The 24434-nt window shown below is 43.3% G+C and overlaps 1 protein-coding gene across 2 annotated transcripts in view; it reads left to right on the forward strand.

Moving 5' to 3' along the window:
• Nucleotides 1-24434, forward strand: part of ush1c (Usher syndrome 1C) — a 227822-nt gene that overhangs the window by 46260 nt on the left and 157128 nt on the right. For both annotated transcript variants that reach the window (XM_078220626.1, XM_078220627.1), the window contains exons 4-5: nt 4099-4237; nt 16860-16968. In XM_078220626.1, coding sequence (XP_078076752.1) covers nt 4099-4237; nt 16860-16968 — 248 coding nt within the window. The remainder of the gene's footprint in view (nt 1-4098; nt 4238-16859; nt 16969-24434) is intronic.

Genomic DNA, 24434 nt, shown 5'->3' on the forward strand with positions numbered 1-24434 from the left:
CATCAGGGGGCTGGGAGGTTATTGAAGCCGCTGGGTGGTCAGGGGCAGTACCCACTGGGCACACTGGCAGTGCCCACTTGACACCCCGGCAATGGCCACTGGACACTTGCATGTTTACCTCCCCACCTCCACCCCCCGCCCCCCCAACTTAGTTCCGACACAAAACTCCCAACTCCCAAAAAGTGACTGAGTGTGGGAGGATCGTGGTGGAGAGCGAGTCTGTGAGAACCAGCACAGATCACTCCGTTATTCTTGTCATTATGACACTCTGATTTTTAGGGGAGAAGTCTGCCCATCATCTTCCCACTCGCACATCTTATCAATTCTTTCTTTTGTTTCTGAGCCTTTTCTGCTATTCCTAGTGCATCTCTTGGAAAGGTACTATTTGCACATTTGGTCACTAGTCATTGCAATTCTGAAACCAAATCATTTGAATAGTGGTTCCAGCACTGAGGTTACAAGGTAGCCCACTCAGTTTCCACCCCACATCCCCAATCTGACATTTATTTTACTCTTCATTTTCCAAAGTTCTCAAAGGGGACGAGGAGAAGGAAGAAGAGGAAGGGACGAGGCAACCAACATAGTCACACCCCTGATGAACTCACCTGACCATGAAACAAGTAAACATGACCCCAAAGCCCCATTTACCAGGTGTCCCACATTGCCTCTCTTACCGATCATCACAGCATCCATTTGGCTACAACACAAAACAAAAGCACCGCACAGTACATTACAAACTAAAGTTAGACAAAACCATTCTGTATTGCATCCAAATATCAGGTAATCACCTTTCTACATTCCATTATTCCATGGGCCTTTGCCAGACCTTGTGCTTCTATGTGGTGCTCTGTGCATGCGCAGTGGCCTCGAACTGTCAGCCTCCTGTTTGCTGGCCAGCTCAGGACCCTGGCAGTGCTCCCCCGCCCCCAATGACACAACTGTGGCTCCCCTGACCATTCCCGGGCCAGCCTCAACCCCACCACTCCCATCCCAGACCGCCCCAATCTCCAGTGACCCGCCCCCCCTTTTAGCCCACCCCGATTGCTGGCTCCCCTCCTGCCCTAACTGATCCCAATGCAGAGCGGAAGCGGGACCCCCAAGCCCCCAGGGGACACAGGCTGGCACTGCCAGGGTTCCAAGACCCAGGGGACAACACCTCTCCTGCCCCGCTTGACGCCCTGGAGGGCTCCGATTGCCCCCCCCCCTTCACTCCAGCAGGTTGGGCCGCTAGCTCCCCGAAAGATGAAGGTACTCTGAACCCCGCTGGGGGTGGGAGAGGCTCGCGGGCCCAGAGAATTCAGTCCCGTGCTAGCCTCGTCTCCCCACCGATTTCAAGCGTGGTCTGCCTAGTTATGGCCCCATTGAATACTGGTCCCTCCATTGAGGTTAAGAATAAGCAGCCATGCCTATCCCCAGCAATTTAGATGTTGCCACCTGCAGTTGGGCACCAACATATCCAACAGAGAGAGTAATGTATATCAATGCGTTTGGGTGATGAAGCTGAAATTACTGGCAGTGAGTAGTAGATGTGAGTAGAAGCTTGGAGCACTACTAAGTGTGTGAGGATGGGGTGAAGCTATGAATATTAGGTATGAATTGTAATTGATAAATATTGTTGGTTAAGATGAATGATAAAAGCATGGCACATTGGGCAGTGTGTGAGGATTGTGGTGCGGGATTGGAATTTCAAGATACATTCACTGACTATGGTCACTCATGTGAGGTATCTGAACCATTTGCAACACTGTGTCCAATTCTTAGGGGTTAGAATCCTGACATTAATCCCCTTCTGATAACACTAATGTCTGAGAGTTCATATGGAGAACTCCCTGGCCTGCTGTGGATTGAAGACATTCTCCTCCTCTTTGCGTTCTGCACCAAGGCCTCCAATGTGGCACTGAAAATGTTTTGAAGCCCACTCGCCACCATATTTGACCATTATTCTGTTTTATCCCTGACAGATTCACTTTTAAAATTACTTCTAACACTCTCTTCAGTCAAAATGCTCATTGCCTAAGAGATACCAACTGGCTTTAGGTAGTGCCAGCGAGCTCTAATTGATGCTCGCTTCTCACAACTTTGTGCCCCCTGCTCAAATGTGCAGCTACTCAACAGTGAGTTTAGTGCTGGCTATGCACCATGATGATTTAAGTTAATGGATAATACACAGTTAGCATCAGAAACAATAGGTGGAGTTTAATTGGGAATCACTGTTCCAACACCCATTTTCAAAGTTATTGAATTCTTGAAAGTTATTGAGTCTTGAAGCACAATAATTGTTATTATGTAGGAGTTGTGGCAGCCAACTTGCACACAAACGCAGATCCCAAAAATACTAACCTATCCAAGCTCCAATCAGCTTTACAATTCATTTCTGTTTTCTGTGACTTTCCATTTCTACTAATTTCCTCATACTGCAGTTACTTCAAAACACTTGCGACTTGCTCAAGTTTCAATAATGTCCTCTTCAAACACGTAGGAATTTTTAAACTACTACTATGGTCAGGTGAAAAGTAATAGAATGGCTTCTCATGTTTCCCACTCTTGTTGATTGCAACATGTTTTTTTAAGATAAATTTGCTTGTCAATTCATTGAGTTTATATAGAGAGCTCCCTGGCCTGCTGTGGATTGAAGACATTCTCCTCCTCTTTGCGTTCTGCACCAAGGCCTCCAATGTGGCACATAGCTCTGGGTACAAAAGATAAATACAAACAGGTTTTCTTGTAAGTTTTAAAAGGAAAGAAATACAATTTATTGAGATTAACATCTGATATATGAAAACAATTTAAAAGCACTCTTATTCTCTCTCATACATGCATTAAAAGTTCTCACACACACACACACATATATGATATACACAGAAGTAAGTTACAAAGTGGAAGAGTAGGTTAAATTGTTTAAGACTCAAAAAAAGTCTGTTATATACAGATCCTGTAGGTTGATGACTTTGATGTTTTCAGACTGGGCTCGATGGTTTTTCTGGATTTTGCATTGAGATCATTTTAAATTGCAAACCATCTCTATCTTATCTTCTGGGGTCACCAGCTGCTTGGTTGGTCAAACAACAGGCAGGACACAACTATGTAAGATGGCTAGAGAGAGAGACAGAGAGAGCGCCCACTCAGGGTCCTTCAGGTCTCACACTCAGACTCTCTCTGATCTTCTTCATCTGACTGGCCTGAATAAAAACATTTTCTTAAAAGACAAAGAGGCTTAGTTGGCTCATCACAAGATCTCCCCTCACAAGCTGACTAGTTACCCAAACATGGTCATAGCAAGATAATTCCAGGTCCAGTGTTTAGAAATTATTATATTTGGGACTGTGACATTCCCTTCTCAGCTAGTGTCCATTGACCAATAGCTTGCGTCTATTGGCTTGGTCCACATTTTGTCTCTAGTGGGCTACTTCTTGATAGACTGATTCTGTTATAATGGCTTTGGAATTTGTAAGATATAGCTATTCATGTCCCAAATGGTAACACAAAGAAAGAGAAAATCAATTTTTGCAATAAATCTAAAGCCTTAATCAAGCTAACACATGGAACAGGCACAAACACCAGGTCATTAATAATTTTAATGTTTGGAATTGAAGCTCAGAAAGAAATCACTGAACTAATTGCCCACTTCATCTGCAATGTAGCCCCACGTAGTTATGTGTAACTTGAGGCTGTGCACAGCCCGAATTCTCTAGCTGTCATGCCCCAGCACCGCTGCAAGTTAGGATGGAGAATTTGGCACTCAGCTAAATCTTTTGGCTAAGATCAAGCGTCAGATCAAGCCCAAGATGAGGTGCAATGCCTTATTTTGTCAGCTTGGATCTTGTTTGTCACTCTTGTGGGGATCATAAATTGGATTCGATTTGAATTTGGTTTTTGGAGCAAGCAAGGAATGGATTTGGATTTGCTTGGTCCACTCTGAGCATTTAAGGATGGAGAAAAAAAAAACCTCCGTTCACTACAGCGAGACCAGTGAATCCTGCTGGTGAGAATGGCCGAAGAATTTCGACCCACATCTGCTTTTCCAATGGACAAAGGAATTGGTTCTAATATAAAATAAATATACTCACCTGTGAAATTCAATGTCTTTTTTCCTTGAAGGAAATTGAAAGAGGTGCGTTTGGACAGAACACATCCAGAGGGACTCGGCCTGAGTGTGCGAGGTGGCTTGGAGTTTAACTGTGGCCTTTTCATCTCTCAATTAGTGAAAGGAGGGCAGGCAGACAATGTAGGCCTACAGGTAAGTGTTGTGTATTGGAGATGTGATATGCGGGACAAACTTTGGTTAAAAACGAACAAAGCTTTGTTATTGATCTCTTCCATGCTGCTTCCTCCCTGTTTCCTGCACTAGGTCTATTTCATAATTTCCGGTGAATTCATTAATACAGCAGAGCACCAGTGAGCCAATAGGAATTAATACAAATACATAACCGTAAGGATGACTGTCATGCAGCTGAAATGAACTCCTGCATACCCACAGTGTTCACAAATAATCTCACTTGTGCTGAGCTGAGAAAATCATCCAGGTCCGCCCCATTAGAATTGTTCCTGGTTAACATCAAAGAATGAGATTATAGCTGACATCCATTGGAGAAGTCTATCCAATCCATTCACCCTGAAGTGCATTGTTTGCTCCCAGCTGTCTAAAGCTCGGGTGCACTGAATACTTCACTGCTCCTGACTTCCCCCTTTGAGATTGGGGTGCACTGGCCTCTTTACTGTTAGTAATATTTTGGAGTCCGGGTTTCTCCTTATCAGCTCCTTGGCGCTTTGCCACTTCTTCTGTGGGTGCTGCCCTTGACAGCAGTCCCTGTCATCCGTGCCGGAAGGAAGTTGCCTCTCGCCAACCCAGTTCCATTGTGATGGCAGATTAAACAGTAGCTTCGCCATGAGGATTCTAAGCTGCAGCAAGTCTCTCTTCACCCCAAACACCTTGAGGAATTTCATATGACGATTTTGTTGAAGGCCATGTCAAAGTTTTCTGTGCTGTGGAAATCCTGCAGGGAGTAGATGTCCACAGCTTCAAATCTGCAGCCTTCCAAAAGGTTTCTCTTAACGAAACAGGCGCAGCTGATGGGTATACCTCCTTCACTGTCTTTCACATCCACCCTAATGGTGTTACATACCATCTAGTTTGGAGCCCAGTTGCTCTTTGCAGGCATGGCCACTTGAAATTCTCTTTGTTAAGCATTGAAACCCCACCAAAGGGAAGAAGTCCCAATTTAGCTTCCAACAGCAAAGGACGAAAGGCTGAAGCCTCCATTGAAAGCCCGTAAAAGAAACATGAAACCCAAAAAACTGTACATTTACAGTCATCCACAAAGGATCATGAACATGATCTCTCCCCTGCCACGGCACAGATCACTTTGCAGGCACCCCGTCGAAATCCACCCACTGCCCCGCCACCTGATTAAATGCCCCACTATCCCCAAACTCACCATGGGGAAGAACACCGAATCTGCCTGATGTGGGAAAGACCAAAGAGGCAATGGCAACAGTAGCACAGTAGTAACAGTAGCAATGGCACGGTAGCACAGTGGTTAGCACTGCTGCTTCACAGCTCCAGGGACCTGGGTTCGATTCCCGGCTTGGGTCACTGTCTGTGTGGAGTTTGCACATTCTCCTCGTGTCTGCGTGGGTTTTCTCCGGGTGCTCCGGTTTCCTCCCACAGTCCAAAGATGTGCGGGTTAGGTTGATTGGCCATGCTAAAATTGCCCCTTAGTGTCCTGAGATGCGTAGGTTAGAGGGATTAGTGGGTAAAATATGTAGGGATATGGGGGTAGGGCCTGGGTGGGATTGTGGTCGGTGCAGACTCGATGGGCCAAATGGCCTCTTTCTGTACTGTAGGGATTCTATGAGAAGAAAATCATTGAAGTGGGACCTTAAGGAGTTGAAGCTGAGGCCTTTGCTGAGGACTAATTGTTTGGAGTAAGATAGGTGAATGTCAGTGAGGATGGTGAAAACACAAAAATATGCTTCCATCCAGGAAATAAATTTACCAGTGAATAAAATGGTATCTTTACTTCATTCGGATGCAATGTAGCTTTCACTTATGGGTGATAAGCATTTAAAAAAAAATTTGGTAGGTTACACAGCAAAGCCAACATTCTGTGATAAGCGTTTTTAACTTGCTTTGAAAACTTTGATCTCTTGTTCGGCAACAATGTGTGTTCTTTGTAGCCTGAGAAAAGCAAGTTAGCGGTAATCAAAAATTTAAGTGAGTAGTCACTTTTCATAGATTAGTTTAAAATATATACACTTCATGACTTGAACGATACAAAATTCCAATTTATTACACTGCTGTCCATACTTGTTACACATGCAATACACATTTGTTAAAGAAGTGCATGAGAAAATAAACCTTTATTCTCCATTGTACGGGACAACACTGGGCTTTTGCCAGTGGACAGACTCGATACAATCTTTATTGGACCATGCACTAAGAGTCTTTAAAGTCAAATTTTCATAGTGAAATTGTAAATTTTACACTGTAATTTCCAATCCACTTTGTAATGATGTTTGTGAGTTGAGAATTGAGGAAATTGATATTGGAGAATAATCATCCAATCGTCATCAATTAGAGAATGACCAAGTAATCATTTATATTTGCAGTTTTTGTTTGAAGATCCATACTGATGTTTTAAACTTACGCATTTTGGAAATTGACCAAAATGTTTTACTTATTTCTTTGAAAGCAACCTGGTTTTTGCAGTCCAGAGTTCTTTTTTATCGTGGTGGCTTACCAATAAAAACAATTACAATGCAAATTCCATTGCTGACCTTTTGGAAATACTTGAATGATTTTGCTTGTCAAGGGGTAGACGTCTAACATGATATAATTTGAAATCAGATTAACATTGTCAAGTTGTTAGGTATATGTTGCAGTAAAGTGAGCAAAAACTCCCTTTGTCAAATGTAATGATCTCAGTTTCAATTACTGTTTTTGTTATTTGATTGCCACACAGTGTAGCTGCTAAAGAGACTCTCTGATAGATTTTTAACTGGTTACTGAAATAAGTATGATGCATAGGAAGTTCATTGTTCCAAACTGCTGTCTCATGGTATAGCAGACACTGTCTGAAATTTCACTCTCTGCAGCAGCCACCTTTCCAATTGATTCAGTGTGCAAAACAAGTACATTTTTTTCATATTGCTGTTCAAGCTCACAGTTTATTTATGCCGGAAAGATATGTGCAAAATATTATGCACAGCAGCTTAAAGTCCCTGTTCTATTGTCCATAAAGTTGATATGGTGGCACAGTGGTTAACACTGCTGCTTCACAGCTCCAGGGACCTAGGTTCGATTCCCAGCTTAGATCGCTGTCTGTGTGGAGTCTGCATGGGTTTCCACCGGGTACTCCAGTTTCCCCCCACAGCCCAAATGATGTGCTGGTTAGGTGCATTGACCATGCTAAATTCTCCCTCAGTGTACCCAGAGTGTGGCGACTAGGGGATTTCCACAGTAACTTCATTGCAGTGTTAATGTAAGTCTACTTGTGACACTAATAAATAAACACAAACTTCAACATCTCTGTGGTATCCAAGGACTGACAAAAACACAGGATTCAATTTTCTCTTTTTTTAACCATAATTAATTTGTTTTTATAAAATTGGATTTAAAATTAGTTGTAATTTTAATGGTATTCTCTGCCTCACAGTGGAGGAATGAATCGGGAGTATTTGTTGACCTTTGAATAACTAATTGGAGATATGTTAACTCAAAATTGTCCAAATGTCTATAGATCCACAAGGAGTTGCAGAGTAATTATTTTGAATTCATCACCAATTACTGAAAATTCAGTTTATAAGCATCTAGAATGAATCAATTCACTAAAGCAAAACTCCTTAGAAGGTAAATCTGAATTTTAGTCCATTTTAAATGCTACCAGTTTTCTCTCTCTCACTAAATTATGCCACATTATTGGCTAGATATTGAATTACAAAAATAGAATCTATAGTATAGAAATAGGCCATTCAGCTCAATAGGCCACTCAGCTCAACTGACCCATGATGGTGTTTGCTTTGCAAAAATGCCTCCCCATATTCCTAAGTCCTTTCTCCCTACCCTGTCCCCTATCCTTCTGTGCCCTTCCTCTCATGTATGCAAAAAGCATACCCTTAAATGCTTCAGCGTTATCTGCTTCAACCATTCTGTCTTTCTTTCCTGAATGTCCTGATTCATTCTGGCTATGACTTTATTGGTGCAACTATCCTTCAGTAGATTGTCAAAGTGTTCATTGTTGTGATCACCATAGAGCAGTGGTTCTCAACCTTTTCAGTAACATGGTACACTTCAATGCGACAAACAATTCCGCTTTTTTTCAGCTGAATCAATTACTCCTAAACATCACATTTACTTACATTTACTGAGATTACGGTCAGTTGCTGCACAAACAGAAAGGTGGCAGATGGTGGGTAGGCGGGGACTGGAAGGAGAGCAGCTCAACCTCTGACAACTTGCGGGATGGACTGGCAGGTACATCAAATAAAAGCAGCGGAATAGCCCAGCAGGTTGGGAACCACTGCTGAGGAGACTAATACATTTTCAAAAGATGTGCACTGCCTGAAGTGTGGTGGAGGTAGGTTCAATTTAGGCATTCAAGATGGCATTAGATAACAATTTGAATAGAAGCAATGTGCAGGGGAATGGCACTAAGTCATGACGCTTGTTTGGAGAGCCGGCATAGATATGATGGACCAAATTGCCTCCTTATGCATCATAACAATTCTGAGATTCTGTGATATTTGAATTTCCAGTGACCAACTTAAAACAATTAAAGGGCAAGAGTTCAAGTTTTAAGACTTTTACTGTAACAAACAAAATATAGACAACATTGACTAAACATAATTTAATAGGCAGGTAGTACTCTAAGTTACAGTAAAGATATGCCCCCATTAACTTTTTAACATGACCGTAAACCACACGCCAGAGTTATTTTGTGGAGGCAGCTTTTACAGAACCAGTCCAACAAACCAGCTTCCAATGAGTTTGCTTCTTCATCTGTTGTCGAGTCATAATGTCACGTGACTGTCAATAGGCACTTCTCTTAATTTCCAGAGAAGTGGAAGAAGACCTGCTACCAGCAATTCTTTAGCCTCCACGGCGATGTCATGATGACTGGGTCCATCCTTTTAAAGATGGCAGCCCACCCCCAAGAGCTACTGGCCCTATCAGAGAGATGGCAGGTCAGTTGCCTCAGCAGCACAACTGGGAGCAGTGCTGGGACTGTACCTCAAGGAAAAAGATACAGCAATATGTGCACCCTTAACCAGGTAAGTTTGTTCTGGGAGTTGGCAGGGCCAGTTAGGCAGGCCCCTGCAATGGTTGGGAAGGGTTGTAAGGTTCACCGTGGGAAGATGGCACCCATGACATGGGGGGGCTTGTCCTTGCAACTGGGGGAGGGACCAGATTGTGCAAAATGGAGCACGGCCCACCAAAATGGCCATCTTCTCACACATAGAAGGACTCCCACCACAGGTGAAATGTCAGCAAAGGTAAGAGATTAATTAGTTGGTAACTTTTATATTGCTCAGTTGCGTTTCAGGTTCATAGGCTTTCTGCCACCTTTCCCACCACTGGCAAGATAGCATGAGCAGAAAATAATGAGCTCCCGCCCCCCACCATGGCATGCCCACCCAGCATCTCATTCTTACTGAAAAATAATTAGTTTGATTGTATACTGTTTGACAAAGAAATTATTGGTTTTGTATTCAGCTGATAAAAGCGAGAACTTGCATATTGTTTTATTGCATCCTCATGAAACCCTCATGCTCTACAACCAGCACATTACTCTTTTGAAGTTCACTAACTCTTATTATGTATGTCAACTGGCAGCCAATCTGCACCCATCAAGGTTCCATGAAATGCTAATAAATGAATGACCAGATAATCCACTTTTGATGGGAAAGATGTTGGCCAGCTACCCAGAGAACTTTCTGCTTCTCTGTATGTACCAGGGGATTGCAAAGAGGCAGGCAGGGCTTCAGTTCAATATTTTATCCAATGATGGCATCTTTACCAGTACTATATTGCACAACTGCCAGCCTAGATTACCTCCTCGGGGCTTTTGTGTTCTAGCAGAATTCAAAGCAAAATATGTTTCCAGCATTAAACGGGTGCAAGCTAGGTTGTTAAAAGTAAGTTAGAGAAGACGTGGCAAAGAACAATATTTTCCTCCCCTTCTCTAATTCTTGTTGAGTTATGGTCATATGTTATTGGATAGCATTGAATGCCATTCAGTTCCTTTAGCATGCAAATTGGCCTGTCGAACTGGAGAGTAACATCCTTGTTCAAGAAGGAAGAAAAAGAAAATCATCCAACTACTGATTGAACATAATTTATTGGCAAGCGTTTGGAAGGGGGGTGGGGGTGGGATCTTATAGCTGTGCCCCACCAGCCAATGCACTGAATATCCGATGCAATCAGTTTCCCGTCCATTTCCGGCAAGAGGCTGAAAAAATGATTCAAATTCAATTTGCATGTAATTTTAATGGAATTAGCGAGTCTGGCATGCTATCATCTGAGCTCACTTGCCTCTGTGGCCTCGCCGGGAGAGGTTCTCTCCGGTGAGATACACAACTGGTCCCCAGGAACGTGGACCAGTTGTGATGGACTCGTCACTAGAACCAGAGGCCATTGTGGTCCCCTCAGGACATTGAGGGCAAGGGGGGTGCCCCTTTGGCTGTGCCAGCCTGGGGACAGGACAATCGAGTAGGGAGGTGGGCCCTGCTGCCACTCTGCAGGCGATCGGTGAGGCGGAAGGGGTGGGCGCTCAGTCTGGGCGGCAGGAGAGCAGGGTGGTCCTCGCAATTGCCTCTGGGGCCCAGCAATAGCTGGGGGTGTGGCTGGGAGGGGGGAGGCGCTGGGTTGCAGCAACAGAAGCCTGACAGGTCTCTCTCTCTCTGCTGCTACAACAGGCTTGTTGGTGATTTAAGCAGGGAATGGTTTAGCCCATTTTTTCCTGCTCCAAGTGGATAAGATACTGGATTTGAACTCGCCCAAAAAATAGGTCATAAAGTCTCACGTTTTCATGCCTGTCCTGGACTTAGAATTTTTTTTGGTAAGTTCTACCCCTTAGTATCCATGATGCAAGATAAAATTTATTAACATTTAGAAAGGCATGGCATAATCAGCAATAGGCAGCATGAATTTGTGGAATGTGAGTCCTATTTGACAAGCTTAACAGTTCTTTTGAAGTCACAATTAACTAAATAAGAGGAATGTAGTTGTATACAGATTTTCAGAAAAGGAAATAAGTGGCTTGTTGGAAAAGTTTAGAAACTCAGCCATGTGTTAAAGAAGAAATTGTTGAAGTATAAATAGAAATACGACTGACAGAGACTGAAAATAAAGAGGAAAATGGGTGTTGTTGGGGTTAAAGAAGTTTTGGAAATTGTGTGCTTAAGAGTTGGTGCAAGATCCTCTTGTTTTTGGTGCATGGAGATGGTTTGGTCTTGAATAAAGGGAGCACCATCACAGCTTTCTGGTGACAAAAAAGTAAGAGTTGCAGTAACTACTGGGATGAACTAAAAGACATAAAGATTTGAGTGGAATGGGTAGGTAGGTGGCAGAAAAATATGTATTGGATGTGATCATGCACTGCCCATCCCTAAATACTATTAAATGTGTGGCTTGCTTGGTCATTTTGGATGGCAGGTAAAAATTAACCAACACTGTTGTGGATCTGGAGCCACATGTGTAGACCATATCTTGAAGGACAATAGTGAACCAGATGAGATTTTACAACAGTTTGGTAGCTGCATGGTGACATTTCCTCAGGTTAACCTTTTAATGCAGATGCATTTATTCCGAATTCATTCCAAAGATGTGCAGGTTGGGTTGATTGGCCATGCTAAATTGCCCCTTAATGTCAGGGGGATTAAAAGGGGTGGGGCTATATGGGGTTAAGGCCTGGATGGGAGTGTGGTTGGTGCAGGTTCGATGGGCCAAATGGCCTCCTCCTGCACTATAGGGATTCTATGGATTCTTGAATTTAAAATTCCTCATCTGCCATGATTGGATTTGAAGCCATGTCTGTGAATTATTAGGCCAGGATTCTGGTTTAGCAGCTCAGTAACATAATCACTATGCTACTGTGACTGACTGTAGATAAACGTGAGGTAATACATTCTGAAAGGAAAAACAAATGATAAGAATAGTCGCTGAAAGATGTGGAAAAATAGAAAGACCTAGGAATTCAAATGCTTAATTGCTGAATTGCCAGTGCAACTTAGACCATAATTAGAGTACTGCATTAAACTTTGGGTGTTTCATTATAGAATGAACATCAATGGCATACAGTGCAGTTTGACCAGGATGATATCAGGATGGAAAGAGGAGACATGAAATACTGGAAGTATTTTTATGAGAGCAGGGAAGACAATAGATATTTAATAGAATTCTGAATGTGTTTGATAGAGTGATTAGTGAAAGACTGTTCCTTGTGTTTAGGGAGTCCCTGATATGGTTTCATCAATTTAAACCTGATATAGAGATCAGAGAAAGTGGTTAACAGAAATGTATTTGTTGGTAAATTTGATGCTTTGACTTACCAATATTTGCTGCTTCACACTGATAGTAAATTTACTATTGTCTGCAGTGTTGTGCTATTTTCCTTTGGTTAATTGAAATTTTTTACAAGCTAGAATAGGGGCTCATAAGATCTCCACTCAGAAATGTTCAAGAACTACTGCTCCAGTTGTGTATCCCAAATTACACAACCTGGAGGTTCATATTGTTAGGCATCGTTTTTCCACTAGATGGCACAGCTACCTAACCTTCCTCACACATGGAAATTTATTTGACAGCAATCTTTCTAAAATAAAAAAAATCAGAAATGGGAGGAAACAATGCCAGTGAGACTTTAATAGGAAACCTTTCAGTTTTGGTGCATTTTCCCCTTTTGCATTTTTTCCCATGTTCTTTATTTGTATTGTTGTATACATTCAAGCAAGACAGCAATGTTGCAACACCTTCTGTTATGATGCTGCAAATGCCCTCTGAAACCAACCATGAGTTATCATAGTCTACCCTGCAAGACTTTTTGATTTACCCCTGCCTGTGCAAGGATACACTGTCATCTCGATTTAGGGCACACCTCTGCCGAATAAAGCTCAGAATAGGGCCTCAGCAACACACTATCTCTGCAGCAAATTGGCAACACTGTGACAGCACCTTCCAAACCTGCAACTGCAAGTTTCCCTCCAACAGTCCTGCCCCTAACTGCTGCAGTGCACATTTTTACAGACTGAGCTTATAGGATGGAGCTGGGGGTGAGAGTAGGGGAGAGCCGGAGGTGGGGGAAGGGGCAGTACTAATGATGTCTGTTATTGCATCAATTTAATGTGAGTCATACTTTCTGATAGAGTTTTATACATTTCCCCTCCCCTCAGTTCACTATGGCTGAAAGGTCTCAGACATTGTCTTTTCCCCACTGCGCCTCTGTGGCAGCTGCCACAGTCTTTAGTGCCCCCAGCACATAGTCTTTTTTCCTCGGTTTAATAGAGTACCAACCTTCCCATTATTATCAAAGCAAATTGTGGGCTAGTGTGTTACTTTGCAGTGTACATTCTGGTCTATCCCTTCAAGGTCAAGTGGTCTATTGTTGTGAATATGCACAACTGGAGGTAAATTACTGTTAGAAAATCCTGATATGAATTGGAAGTAATGGGGTGCCTTTTTTTCTCTACTTTAATGGTGCTTTATTCAAATTATGTAATTCGAATGTAAGAAAATACAAAATAGGAACAGGCCATATTGTCTCTCAAAGACTGCTCTGCCATTCAAAATGATCATAGCTGATCTTGTTAATGAACATCCTCCTCGGGTGGATGGAGCTATTACAAGGGGGCATAACTATAGGGTTCGTGGTGGGAGATATAGGAAGGATATCAGAGGTAGGTTCTTTACGCAGAGAGTGGTTGGGGTGTGGAATGGACTGCCTGCAGTGATAGTGGAGTCAGACACTTTAGGAACATTTAAGCGGTTATTGGATAGGCACATGGAGCACACCAGGATGATAGGGAGTGGGATAGCTTGATCTTGGTTTCAGATAAAGCTCGGCACAACATCGTGGGCCGAAGGGCCTGTTCTGTGCTATACTGTTCTATGTTTCTTTCGACTCCACTTTTCCACTTATTCTCTCATCCCTAATTCACTTAGTGTCTAATAAAAGAGTGAAGGTTTAGTTTGAAAACGTGTTTATACATTTATTATATAATGGATCTTCTGTGGCATTCCTAATGCACGTTGGAAATTAGAGTGTTTTTGATATTTATTATGTCTGCAACTTCAATATTATACTGGTTCACCCATCTCAGATACCAAAGTGATAATGTCGTAGATATATTTGTGATACTATTTACCTAATCCTTTACAATATTTTGTCCTGATTCTGTAAGTATTTGTGTATCTCCTTCCTTACAAACCCATTCCCAATCATTTAAATTGTAAAATAATCTTTTATTTCGTTCTCTTTCTGTATTTGCAGTTTTTACGTAAGATGCAAGGACTTTTAAAATTTCTTCTCTTTTCTCTCGTTATTTAGCACAGTGTTCGCAATTCTAGTTGATGGTCTTATTGAAATAGTTCTGACAGGGAGGTAATGTTTAATGCCAAGAAGCCAATTGAACTTTGACCGTTGCCACAAATTCTGAGATGAACTATTGTTGACGATTGTATATAGTTCAACAACAAAGTGTCTGGCACCCACATGTGAGCTGACTTGTATTGATAGATTATGAAGTTAATGAACATCAGGAAAGATTGGTTTTGGAAGGGTACAAATTCACTAGAATTATACCAGGGTTTAAAGGGTTAAATTATGAAGACAGGTTGTCTTTCCTTGAATTTAGAAGGTTGAGAGGTGATCTACGTGAGGTGTTTAAAATGGTGAAGCAGTTTGATTGGGTCAGTACTATAAACTATTACCTCTCGTGGGGAATGCAGAAGAAGATGGCAAATTTCTTAAATCAGAATTAGGATATTTCACGGTTAAATCGGGAAATTATGTTTCATGCAAAGCATATTAAAATCTAGCAATTGGTCCCACAAATGATTATAGAGACAAAGGGGAATAGGAAAACGTGACCAAGAGAAGACCATTTAACCTGTTCCACCATTTAATGAGGTCATGATTAATCTGTGACCTAATACCATACACCTATTCTTGGTCCACAGAATTCTTCCAGTCCGGTAGCCAATATTTTTCCCTTACCAATGCCACTTGAAGAGATTAATCTGGCTATTTGTTCATTTGCTGTTCATGGAACTTTGCTGAGGGGAACTTGGCTGTCATGATTACTTGCACAATGGCAGTGATTCCAATTCAAGATACGGTAACTAGTTAGTTGTAACATTCCTTCAGACTTCTTGGGGATATAAAAGGGTGTAGATTAATTTGTCTTTCCCAGATAAATTTGATTGAAGATAAAATTAATTAGTTAGCAAAGCGCGTGGCAGCTTAAGTGTATGAGGCTAAACAGAATAAAATCGTTAAAAGCCTTTAAAAGTACATTTCCTTTTGTCGCAACAGTCGAGGATTCACAGGTTGACGTAGCAAGCAAGCAGTGAAAGCAGATTTTAAAAATAGTCGAGCTTAGCATGCATAATTGCAGTGGCCAAATATGACTCTGAACTCATTCCTAGTTATTAGTTGCAAGCTCGTATTTCCCAGTTTTATTATTTCTATTTATATTTCACTTTGATGAATAGTTAAACCAACAATGAATATTCAATTATCTTATAATTTAAGTGTCCCATTAATTTTATCTTCTCCTTCATATATGTGTGTGGCTATATGAAATTGAACCATTTTATTATTTGTCCTGGTGTATTGCATATGTCGATGAAAGGACATGATGGCCGGAATTTTACCGGCACACCCGCCAGAGGCTCGTTTGATCGTGCCCGAGGCCAATAGAGAATGCCGTTCTGCAAGCCTCACCAGCTCCCAAATCGGGGCAGACGTACAGTAAAATCAGGGCCGATGCCTCTCTCCCTCTCTCTCTAGCTGTCGCTGTTGGTTTTGTGTGTTGGTGTTTTTCTCTTCTCGCCGCCTGCTTTTATCTCTCTCTCCTTTTCCATTCTATCTTTCTTTCCCTGACTCTTTTGTCTGCTTCTGATTCTTTGTCTTTTTCTTTTGTCGAGGTGGAAGCTACCCTTTGCTGTAATCTGTACTTGGAATGTGGTTGCAGAAACAGCAGTTCCATCCCCAGCTTCTTCCACTGTGTCCTCCCATTCATCACATAACCCACTCTTTTCACGTTCACATGGGCTCCTCCCTTTCTCATCACCTCTTCATTCTTATCACTACCACAACCCTCTTCCCCCTTTGGGTGGGTCACCTACTCAGCCACTATACCCTGCCACCATCTTGTTCCACTTTCACTCAACTCATCCTTAGCATAGAGACATCAATTCGCCCATCTCTCACCTGCAGTGAAAAAGAGGTGCCCCCACCATCAACTTATTTTCCTTTTCCTCTCCACTCATATGTTCTTTTTCTATCTTGTTTCTCACAAAAAAAGCCCTTTCGCTTTCAAAATTCAACTTACTTTACACAAAACATTTGAGCATGAACAGACCAGTGATGCAACCTGGAACCTTCCTGGTCTGCACGGTTCAGGTGCAATCAGCTGTGACAGCAGGAAAAGCAAAAAATTCTTAGTGTGTAAAAAGGGCAAAATGAGGAGGGATGAATCATATTGCACAATGACCCAAATACCTGCAAGAAAAATAAGTGATTACTTAGGATTACAGAATTTAGGCCAGCAACTCCAAAACATTTAGGACATTATACATGTAAAAACGGTAAGTGTTGTTCCGACTTAATACTCCAATTTCCTTTCAATCTGTTTTTCAGCTTGGAGATGAGATTGTTCGGATAAATGGTTACTCAATAGTATCTTGCACCCACGAGGAAGTGATAAACCTTATCCGCACTAAAAAGACTGTGTCTCTGAAAGTCAGACGTAAGTGTGTAAACTCCTATAATCTGGCTGATTCAATTACTTCCTGGTACTAAATCAGATCTTCTGTAATATGTACGATTGCTAATCAAATGTTTTAAATATCAGCTCCTGATGATTTTGCAATTATACATCCATATACAAAGCTAATAAATTTATTCTGCACTATTATGGCAACGCAGGTGTAAAATCCCATAAGACTCAAGAGCGAGAATCTCGCTGGTGAGATCTCATGGCACAATTGTCCTCGACGCCTCCATTGATGTAATGAGGTTCCTGCCTAGAAAAGTCGGGCACCTAATTTATATAAATCACAATATCATTAAAGAGGTCCGTCCCCTCCCCCACATTGGGATGGCCATCAGTGAGGTTTGCAACAGGTTTTTAAAAATGGGAAACGGGTAAAGGGAACCCACTGGGGTTGCTCAAGTATGTACAACCCCCAGAGGGAGAGGGACATGCCTGGGCAGTAACCATTGCCCCTGGCACTGCCCCATGCCATCCTGGTGCTGCCTCCTGGTGGCCTGGCACTTCCCATGGCACCCTGCCGCTGCACCCTGTCATTGCCTTGGCACTGCCCCTGCCCCCTGGCACTGATGAGGGGCCCATTCTAAGGAGGTCCGGGGGGGAGGCCTTCCCATGTCTGTGGGAAGGGGTTCCCTGTGTCCGTGGTGGTGGGTGGGAATGGAGGGTTGCCCATGTGTTTGTGGGGGCTTTCCATGTGTGGGGGAGGGCATCCATCTTTTTTTATTAGAAATCGGGGCACCCTTATAGAACACCCAGTCTTGGGATTCCTGATATTGCCAGCCTTTTCCAGCCTCACCCCGCCAATGGAATGGCATGGGCCATGCTTCCAGATTTTATTTCATCTAAGTGCCGCACAATATGGCGAGAAAAGCCAGCTGTGTAGCTGGCAGCATTTCTCACCTGAAAAAAAATTCTGCTGAGTGTTTTTTTAAAATTTGGTTGGTTATCATTGTTGAGGGATTATGCCAATCTTACTTTTGTAAGATTTTATGCGTAGTTGGGGAGGTCTCATGAAGAAGTTTTGATTCTTGAATGATTCGACAGTAAGTATTTATTAACTATTTGTAACTATACTTGCCTCTACACATGTCTCTGTCCAGTACAAGACTGCCCTCTAGATTGGGGTCAAGCGTACGTTTAAGTCACACTATGTGTGGTACTGTTTCCAGTCCCACATTAATCCTTTCTATGTCATAGTCTTGCACTATACCCACCACCCCATTTCACCCCACATCCCCGACCCCTCCATGCAGCCAGTTGTGTTTACACGTTCAGGCAGTCTGCAAGTTTTATAATTCTTCCAGATCTTGTCTTTACAACAGTTGGAGAAATGGTAGACTGTTGTACTGGGTTAATGTTGATCAATAGGAGATTATTTTGGATATGGTTAACCAGGCATTTGGTTGGTTGATCTTAATTCTCTTTTTTCATTCTTTGGAGTTGAATTTCCTTCTCAACTCCCCATCTGATGTTATCGATGGTCATTGGTTTATCCCATTCTTTATGGGGAGAATTCATTTGCAACTCATCTATTGTGCTCTTTCAGTTTCTCGTCTACATACAGTTTGCTGTGATGCATGTGGAAGTCTACATTTCAAGAATGAAATCTTCATTCCCACTTGTTTCACAAATACTTCAGCCAAAAACTTGATTCCTGTTTCATTTTCCAGTTGCTTTTCAAGTTTATGAATCTTTTCATTCATCTCAGTAACTGCTCTGAGAAGTTAAGTTGCCTTTGCAGCCGAGTTATCTCTTGAACTTTATATAAGTTTAACAACTTCACCTGGTCATTTGTTTCTTTTCAGAATGTTTCCTCCATGGTTACTGACTGCTCCTTACACCCTTTCAGTTCAGACATTCGTGCCGGAATTTTATCGCCTCGCCTGCTTGAGGCTCATAAGATCCCATCCGACGCCAACGGAGAATACCGTTCTGCGGGCCTCACCCACCCCGATTCCAGGCCCAAGTAAAATTCCAGCATAGATCTTCAATCCGTTTTGTAGAATTTTCCTTATCTGCTTTCAAAGTCTAGATTTGCTCTTTCATATTGCGCACTGCATCCTTTATGTTGTTCAGACTGGACTAAAGTTAAAGAATTTCACCAGATCTTGTTGTTAATTCTGCTTTAAAGCAACCTTTCTGATGTATCAGCAATTCTTCCTCCTGTTTCAGGCATTCTCCACAATGCCAACTTTTGATTCTTAAAGTTTATCAAGTTTGAATTGAAGATCTACCTTTGTTGCATTTGTTTCCGCAAGGTTATCATTTGGGTGATTCATGTCAGGTGGTGAAGGAGCAGCGCTCCGAAAGCTTGTGATACCAAATAAACTTATTGGACTTTAACCTGGTGTTGTGAGGCTTCTTGCTGGTGCCCACCCCAGTCCAATGCCGTCATCTCCACATCAAACGTTGGCTGAGGTAGAGTGTTTGAATATCTTTAAGGCAAGAGTAGATATCAATGGGGTGAAAGGTTATTGGGGTAGGCAGAAGTGTGAAGTTGTGGTTAAAATTAGATTTAGAATGATCTTACTGAATGGTGGAGCAAGCGCAAGGGGCCAAGTAGTCTACTCCTGTTCTTAATTTGTATGTTTTAGGATTTCCTTATCTCATTTTATCAACAGGTTTTTAATCTCATCTTTCCTATGTGATAGCTGCTTTTTGTATTGATTAGTTTTTTCCTTGGCAAAGCATAATTCCTCTATTTTATCCTTCAAACTCAAATTCTGTAATTACTCCTGCCCATTTGTTCTGAGGCTATTCACACTCTTTTATGCAAACTTCTACTTTCTCTTCCTATTCTAGGTTCTTGATTTCCATTTCAGCCATTTTATTTTTCAATAACTCAATGGTTATTTGTAGGTTTGAAGTATTCTATGTTTTTCCTTCTTGTTCCTTGGTCATTTGCTCCAAAGTTATATTTTCTGATCTTGCTTCCAACTTTTCTTAATCCGCCTGCAATTTGGAACACTACTATTTTGCCTTCAATCATTGTCAGGTGGCTCAGCACTGCCACCTGCTGTTGCAGTTCATGTAACACTTCGGGATTTAAAAAAAAGATTTATTTTTCAGACCGCCGGAATATTCGGCCTCTCTGGCTCCATTGATTGGCTTGGGAATTTTCTTTTCCTCTTTTGTAGCCTTACTGGGGTTTCTCTATCCCTCTTTTTAAGCTTTGTACACTCCACAACTTAGAGGTTAAAGTATTTTTCAAAAGCTTTTGATATTTCATCAAAGCTGGTTGAGAATTCATCAATACGTTGCATTAGGAGTACTTCATCAGCAAGGTCACCAAACAAGTATAAAAACGTATTAATTTGAGCTTCTTCTGATTTCCAACATAGACCTGATGTACTCCAGTTATTTAAACATTTTCTTCTCCAGGATGCCCAATACTGCATTAGATTTGACCCTTACCTGAATCCAAGATTGTCTGGGAAGGTAGATTTTTGATCTGTGGTCATTTAAAATCAAAAGTGTGTGTGGCTTTAAACACTATTCAGAAATCCAAGCTGGCACTGCTGTACACTTCTTCTCAATGAGGCTTCCTGTGCTTGTTGATTTTGGTGGGCTCCTACAGTAATGGCAGTCACAAGTTTTTAAAAGTGGATCCCTGGAGTGACCATTTTTGGTCTTCCCTGCAGTATCTAAATATTTTTGGGTCATGAAACCATTCATAGAACCAAAGAATCCCTACAGTGCAGAAGGAGGCCATTCAGCCCATCGAGCCTGTGCCCACAGCAATCCTACCAGGCCCTATCCTCGTAACCCCATGTATTTACCCTGCTAATCCCCCGACCTAACCTGCACATCTTTGGAGTGTGGATGGAAACCTGAGCACCCAGAGAAAACCCACGCAGACACGGGGAGAACATGCAAACTTCACACAGACAGTCACCCAAGGCCAGAATTGATTCCGGGTCCATGCGCTGTGAGGTAGCGGTGCTGACCACTGTGTCACCATGCCATTGATTGCTGCCTTTTGCTGGAGCTATTAAGCTGCCGATTATTTTTTCAATCGGAGAGAGCTCGGCTGCCATGTGTTCAGATTTCAACTCTGGCTGTTAGTGGTGCAAATTAAAACAGCAAGTCTGACAGCTGCTGGCTTGAAGGCATTTGTAAACATGATCTGGCCAAGAACATCAGATTTTTTAGATCACCCTGTAGGTTTTCTGACTCTGCACTCTTAGGGTATTGATGGAGTCTTCTGCTACAGTGTGGAGTTTGATTTCTGCCTTCTGCTTCTAATCCTACTTTGGAGCTTTTCTCCTGTGATTCCCTTCTGCGCCATCATTTATGGTGCTTTTCATCAGCTTGGAATGCTGCTGTTATAATCTTCAAGGTTTTAAATTTCTTCCAAGACTTCTCTGAGGTTATGAGTCACTCTGATAGTTGTTGCAGTATCTTACGAAATCCAACCAACATGCTATTAGGTCACTATCATTGTTGAATAGCCCCAAAGTTAACTGCTGTTATCACATGTTATCCAGTAGGGGCGAATGTAAACTTCACACTGTTCTACCCATTCTATCTTATGTATTTTCTCACTAAATGCTCCCTCCCCACCTGCTAGATTTTGATTTGAGTTAACAATTTCTAATCTATTGTCTTAAAGCTGCTGCAAATTTTTAAACCACAAAGATGGGCCACAACTTCCTGGCTCCCCAGCAGAGGATTTGGGGGTATCCCAAAGATGTTCTGGGGAATCCCTCTTGGAAGCTCACACAGAAGGGTACCCAGCATATCGTCCAGAATAGCTAACCTCCCCTGCACAATTGCGTTGGGCTATGAACCAACTGACAAAGTGATTTAAATCACAAACTGTGGATGCTTCTGTCAGTTTTACACTCCTAGCTACTGTGAAAGACTTAGAAAGAAGAAAAACACTTCTAACTTCAGTGTAACTATTATAAAGACCCAGACCAAGCCCTGCATAAGACACCGCCCCATCCTCGCTCCCTCCTTCCCAACCAAGCACCAAAGCTGAACCGAATCCCTTCCCCCTTGATCTGATCGGGCTCAACCTTAAACCTCATGACCTTTGCCCTCCCACTCCACCCCGACCCAAATTCCACCCCCAGCCAAATACCGATCCCTGACTCAGCCTGACCAAACCGGACAAACCAGACCCTGACCCGACACCGCCCACCCCCCATCTACACTTCACCACCACCCCGCAGATGTCTGAAACCACCCCCACATCCCCTTCACTCATCTTCGAAACGTACCTTCTCCTTTTCAGTAGTTCCTTTAAACTCACCTGCTTTATAGCAGCTAGATCGTTCTCCTTTGCTCAGTTCCTTTTACACTTCGCTGCTGGAACCCCTGAACTGCTTCAATCTCATGCTGCCTCAGTTAGGGAGGTTGGGTGAGACAGGCACTTTAGATTTCAAGTGAACATAAGTCGCTACGTAATAACAATCCATTGCTGATTGCCACCCTGAGGAATTTCTGGGCCTGTGTATGCATCAGTAGGTCTCATGAAGAGGCTCTGAGTCTTGTAGAGTTGAACAGTAAGTGCCTATTAACTACTTGTAACTATATACATATATACAAGTTAAGTCTAAGCCAGGAGCTGCTACCATGTTTGCCCCTAAACTGCCCTCGAGAATAGGATCATGTGCTCCTTTACATCACACTGTGGATGGTACTGTTCCATGTCCCATGTTAAGTCTTTCTATGTTGTGGAAATGTCGGCGTTGGACTGGGGTAAACACAGTAAGGAGTCTAACTACACCAGGTTAAAGTCCAACAGGTTTATTTGGTAGCAAACGCCACTAGCTTTCGGAGCGCTGCTCCTTCGTCAGACATCGCGACAAAGGCATCTCTGATCAAGTTGTCAGACACCAGCTAAGTAGTGGCGCCAGTTCCGCACCGCCTCCACGATGGCTTGTGCCTCTTTTTCGACAGAGGAGTGTCAAATTTCAGGGCCCTGGAGGTTGCGGGAGAAGAAGGCCACGGGTCTGCCCGCCTGGTTAAGAGTGGTGGCTAGGGCAAAGTCAGATGCATCGCTCTCCACCTGGAATGGGGTGGATTCGTCTACAGCATGCATCGTGGCCTTCGCGATATCCGCTTTGATGCGGTCAAAGGCCAGCCGAGCCTCTGCCGCTAGGGGAAAAGATGCGGATTTGATGAGTGGACGGGCTTTGTCCGCATAATTGGGGACCCAGTGGGCGTAGTATGAGAAGAAGCCCAGGCATCTCCTCAGTGCTTTGAGGGTGGTGGGGAGGGGAAGTTCCAGGAGGGGACGCATGCAGTTGGGATCGGGGTTGATGACCCTGTTCACCACAACACAACCAAGGATTGCGAGGCGGCGCGTGCGGAACAGGCACTTCTCCTTATTATAGGTCAGGTTGAGGAGTGCCACAGTGTGGAGGAATTTTTGGAGGTTGGCGTCGTGGTCCTGCTGATCATGGCCACAGATGGTGACGTTATCCAGGTACGGGAAGGTGGCCCGCAGCCCGTTCTGGTCCACCATTCGGTCCATCTCACATTGGAAAACTGAGACCCTGTTGGTGATGCCGAAGGGGACCCCAAGGAAGTGATAGAGACGGCCATCCGCCTCGAAGGCAGTGTATTGGTGGTCTTCCAGGCGGATAGGGAGCTGGTGGTATGCAGACTTCAAATCAATGGTGGAGAACACCTGATATTGTGCAATCTGACCATGTCAGAGATGAGGGGAAGGGGATACGCGTCCAGCTGCGTGTATTGGTTGATGGTCTGACTGTAGTCAATAACCATGTGAAGTTTCTCCCCAGTCTTAACAACCACCACGTGGGCTCTCCAGGGACTGGTACTGGCCTCAATGATCCCCTCCCCCAGGAGGTGTCGCACCTCGGACTTGATAAATGCTCTATCTGCAGCGCTGTACCATCTGCTTTTGGTGGCCATGGGCTTGCAGTCGGGGGTGAGGTGTTCAAGGAGCGCGGGAGGGGCGACTTTAAGGATCGAGAGATCACAGGTGGTGCGCGGTGGCTGGTCTGATAGCTGTGGATTTTGGACGGAGATTGGGGGAAAAGGCCCATTATACACCATGGTGACGTTCCCAAGGTGACACATGATATCTAGCCCCAGTAGTACGGCAGCGCAGAGCTGTGGCAGCACGAGAAGCCTGCACTTCTCGTACACCGTGCCCCGTACAGTCAGAGTTGCTACACAGTAGCCGAGGACATTCACCGACCGGGACGTCGAAGCCATGGAGATTGATTGCTGCATTGGCAGTACTGGCAGTGTGTAGCGCCTCACCGTGTTAGGGTGGATAAAACTCTCCGTACTCCCACTGTCAAATAAGCAGTTAGTAGTGGGGTCATTTACCTTGATGTCCATCATTGACCAGGCGAGTTGGTGAGGCCTGGACTGGTCCAACGCGACCGAGGCCACTGTCGGATTAGGCGATGCGGTGGACGGTTCCCAAAATGGCGGCCCCCGTGACTCGGCTGACGTCA

The sequence above is a fragment of the Mustelus asterias genome, chromosome 9, assembly GCF_964213995.1.
Source record: "Mustelus asterias chromosome 9, sMusAst1.hap1.1, whole genome shotgun sequence".
NCBI classification, from domain to species: Eukaryota; Metazoa; Chordata; class Chondrichthyes; order Carcharhiniformes; family Triakidae; genus Mustelus; species Mustelus asterias.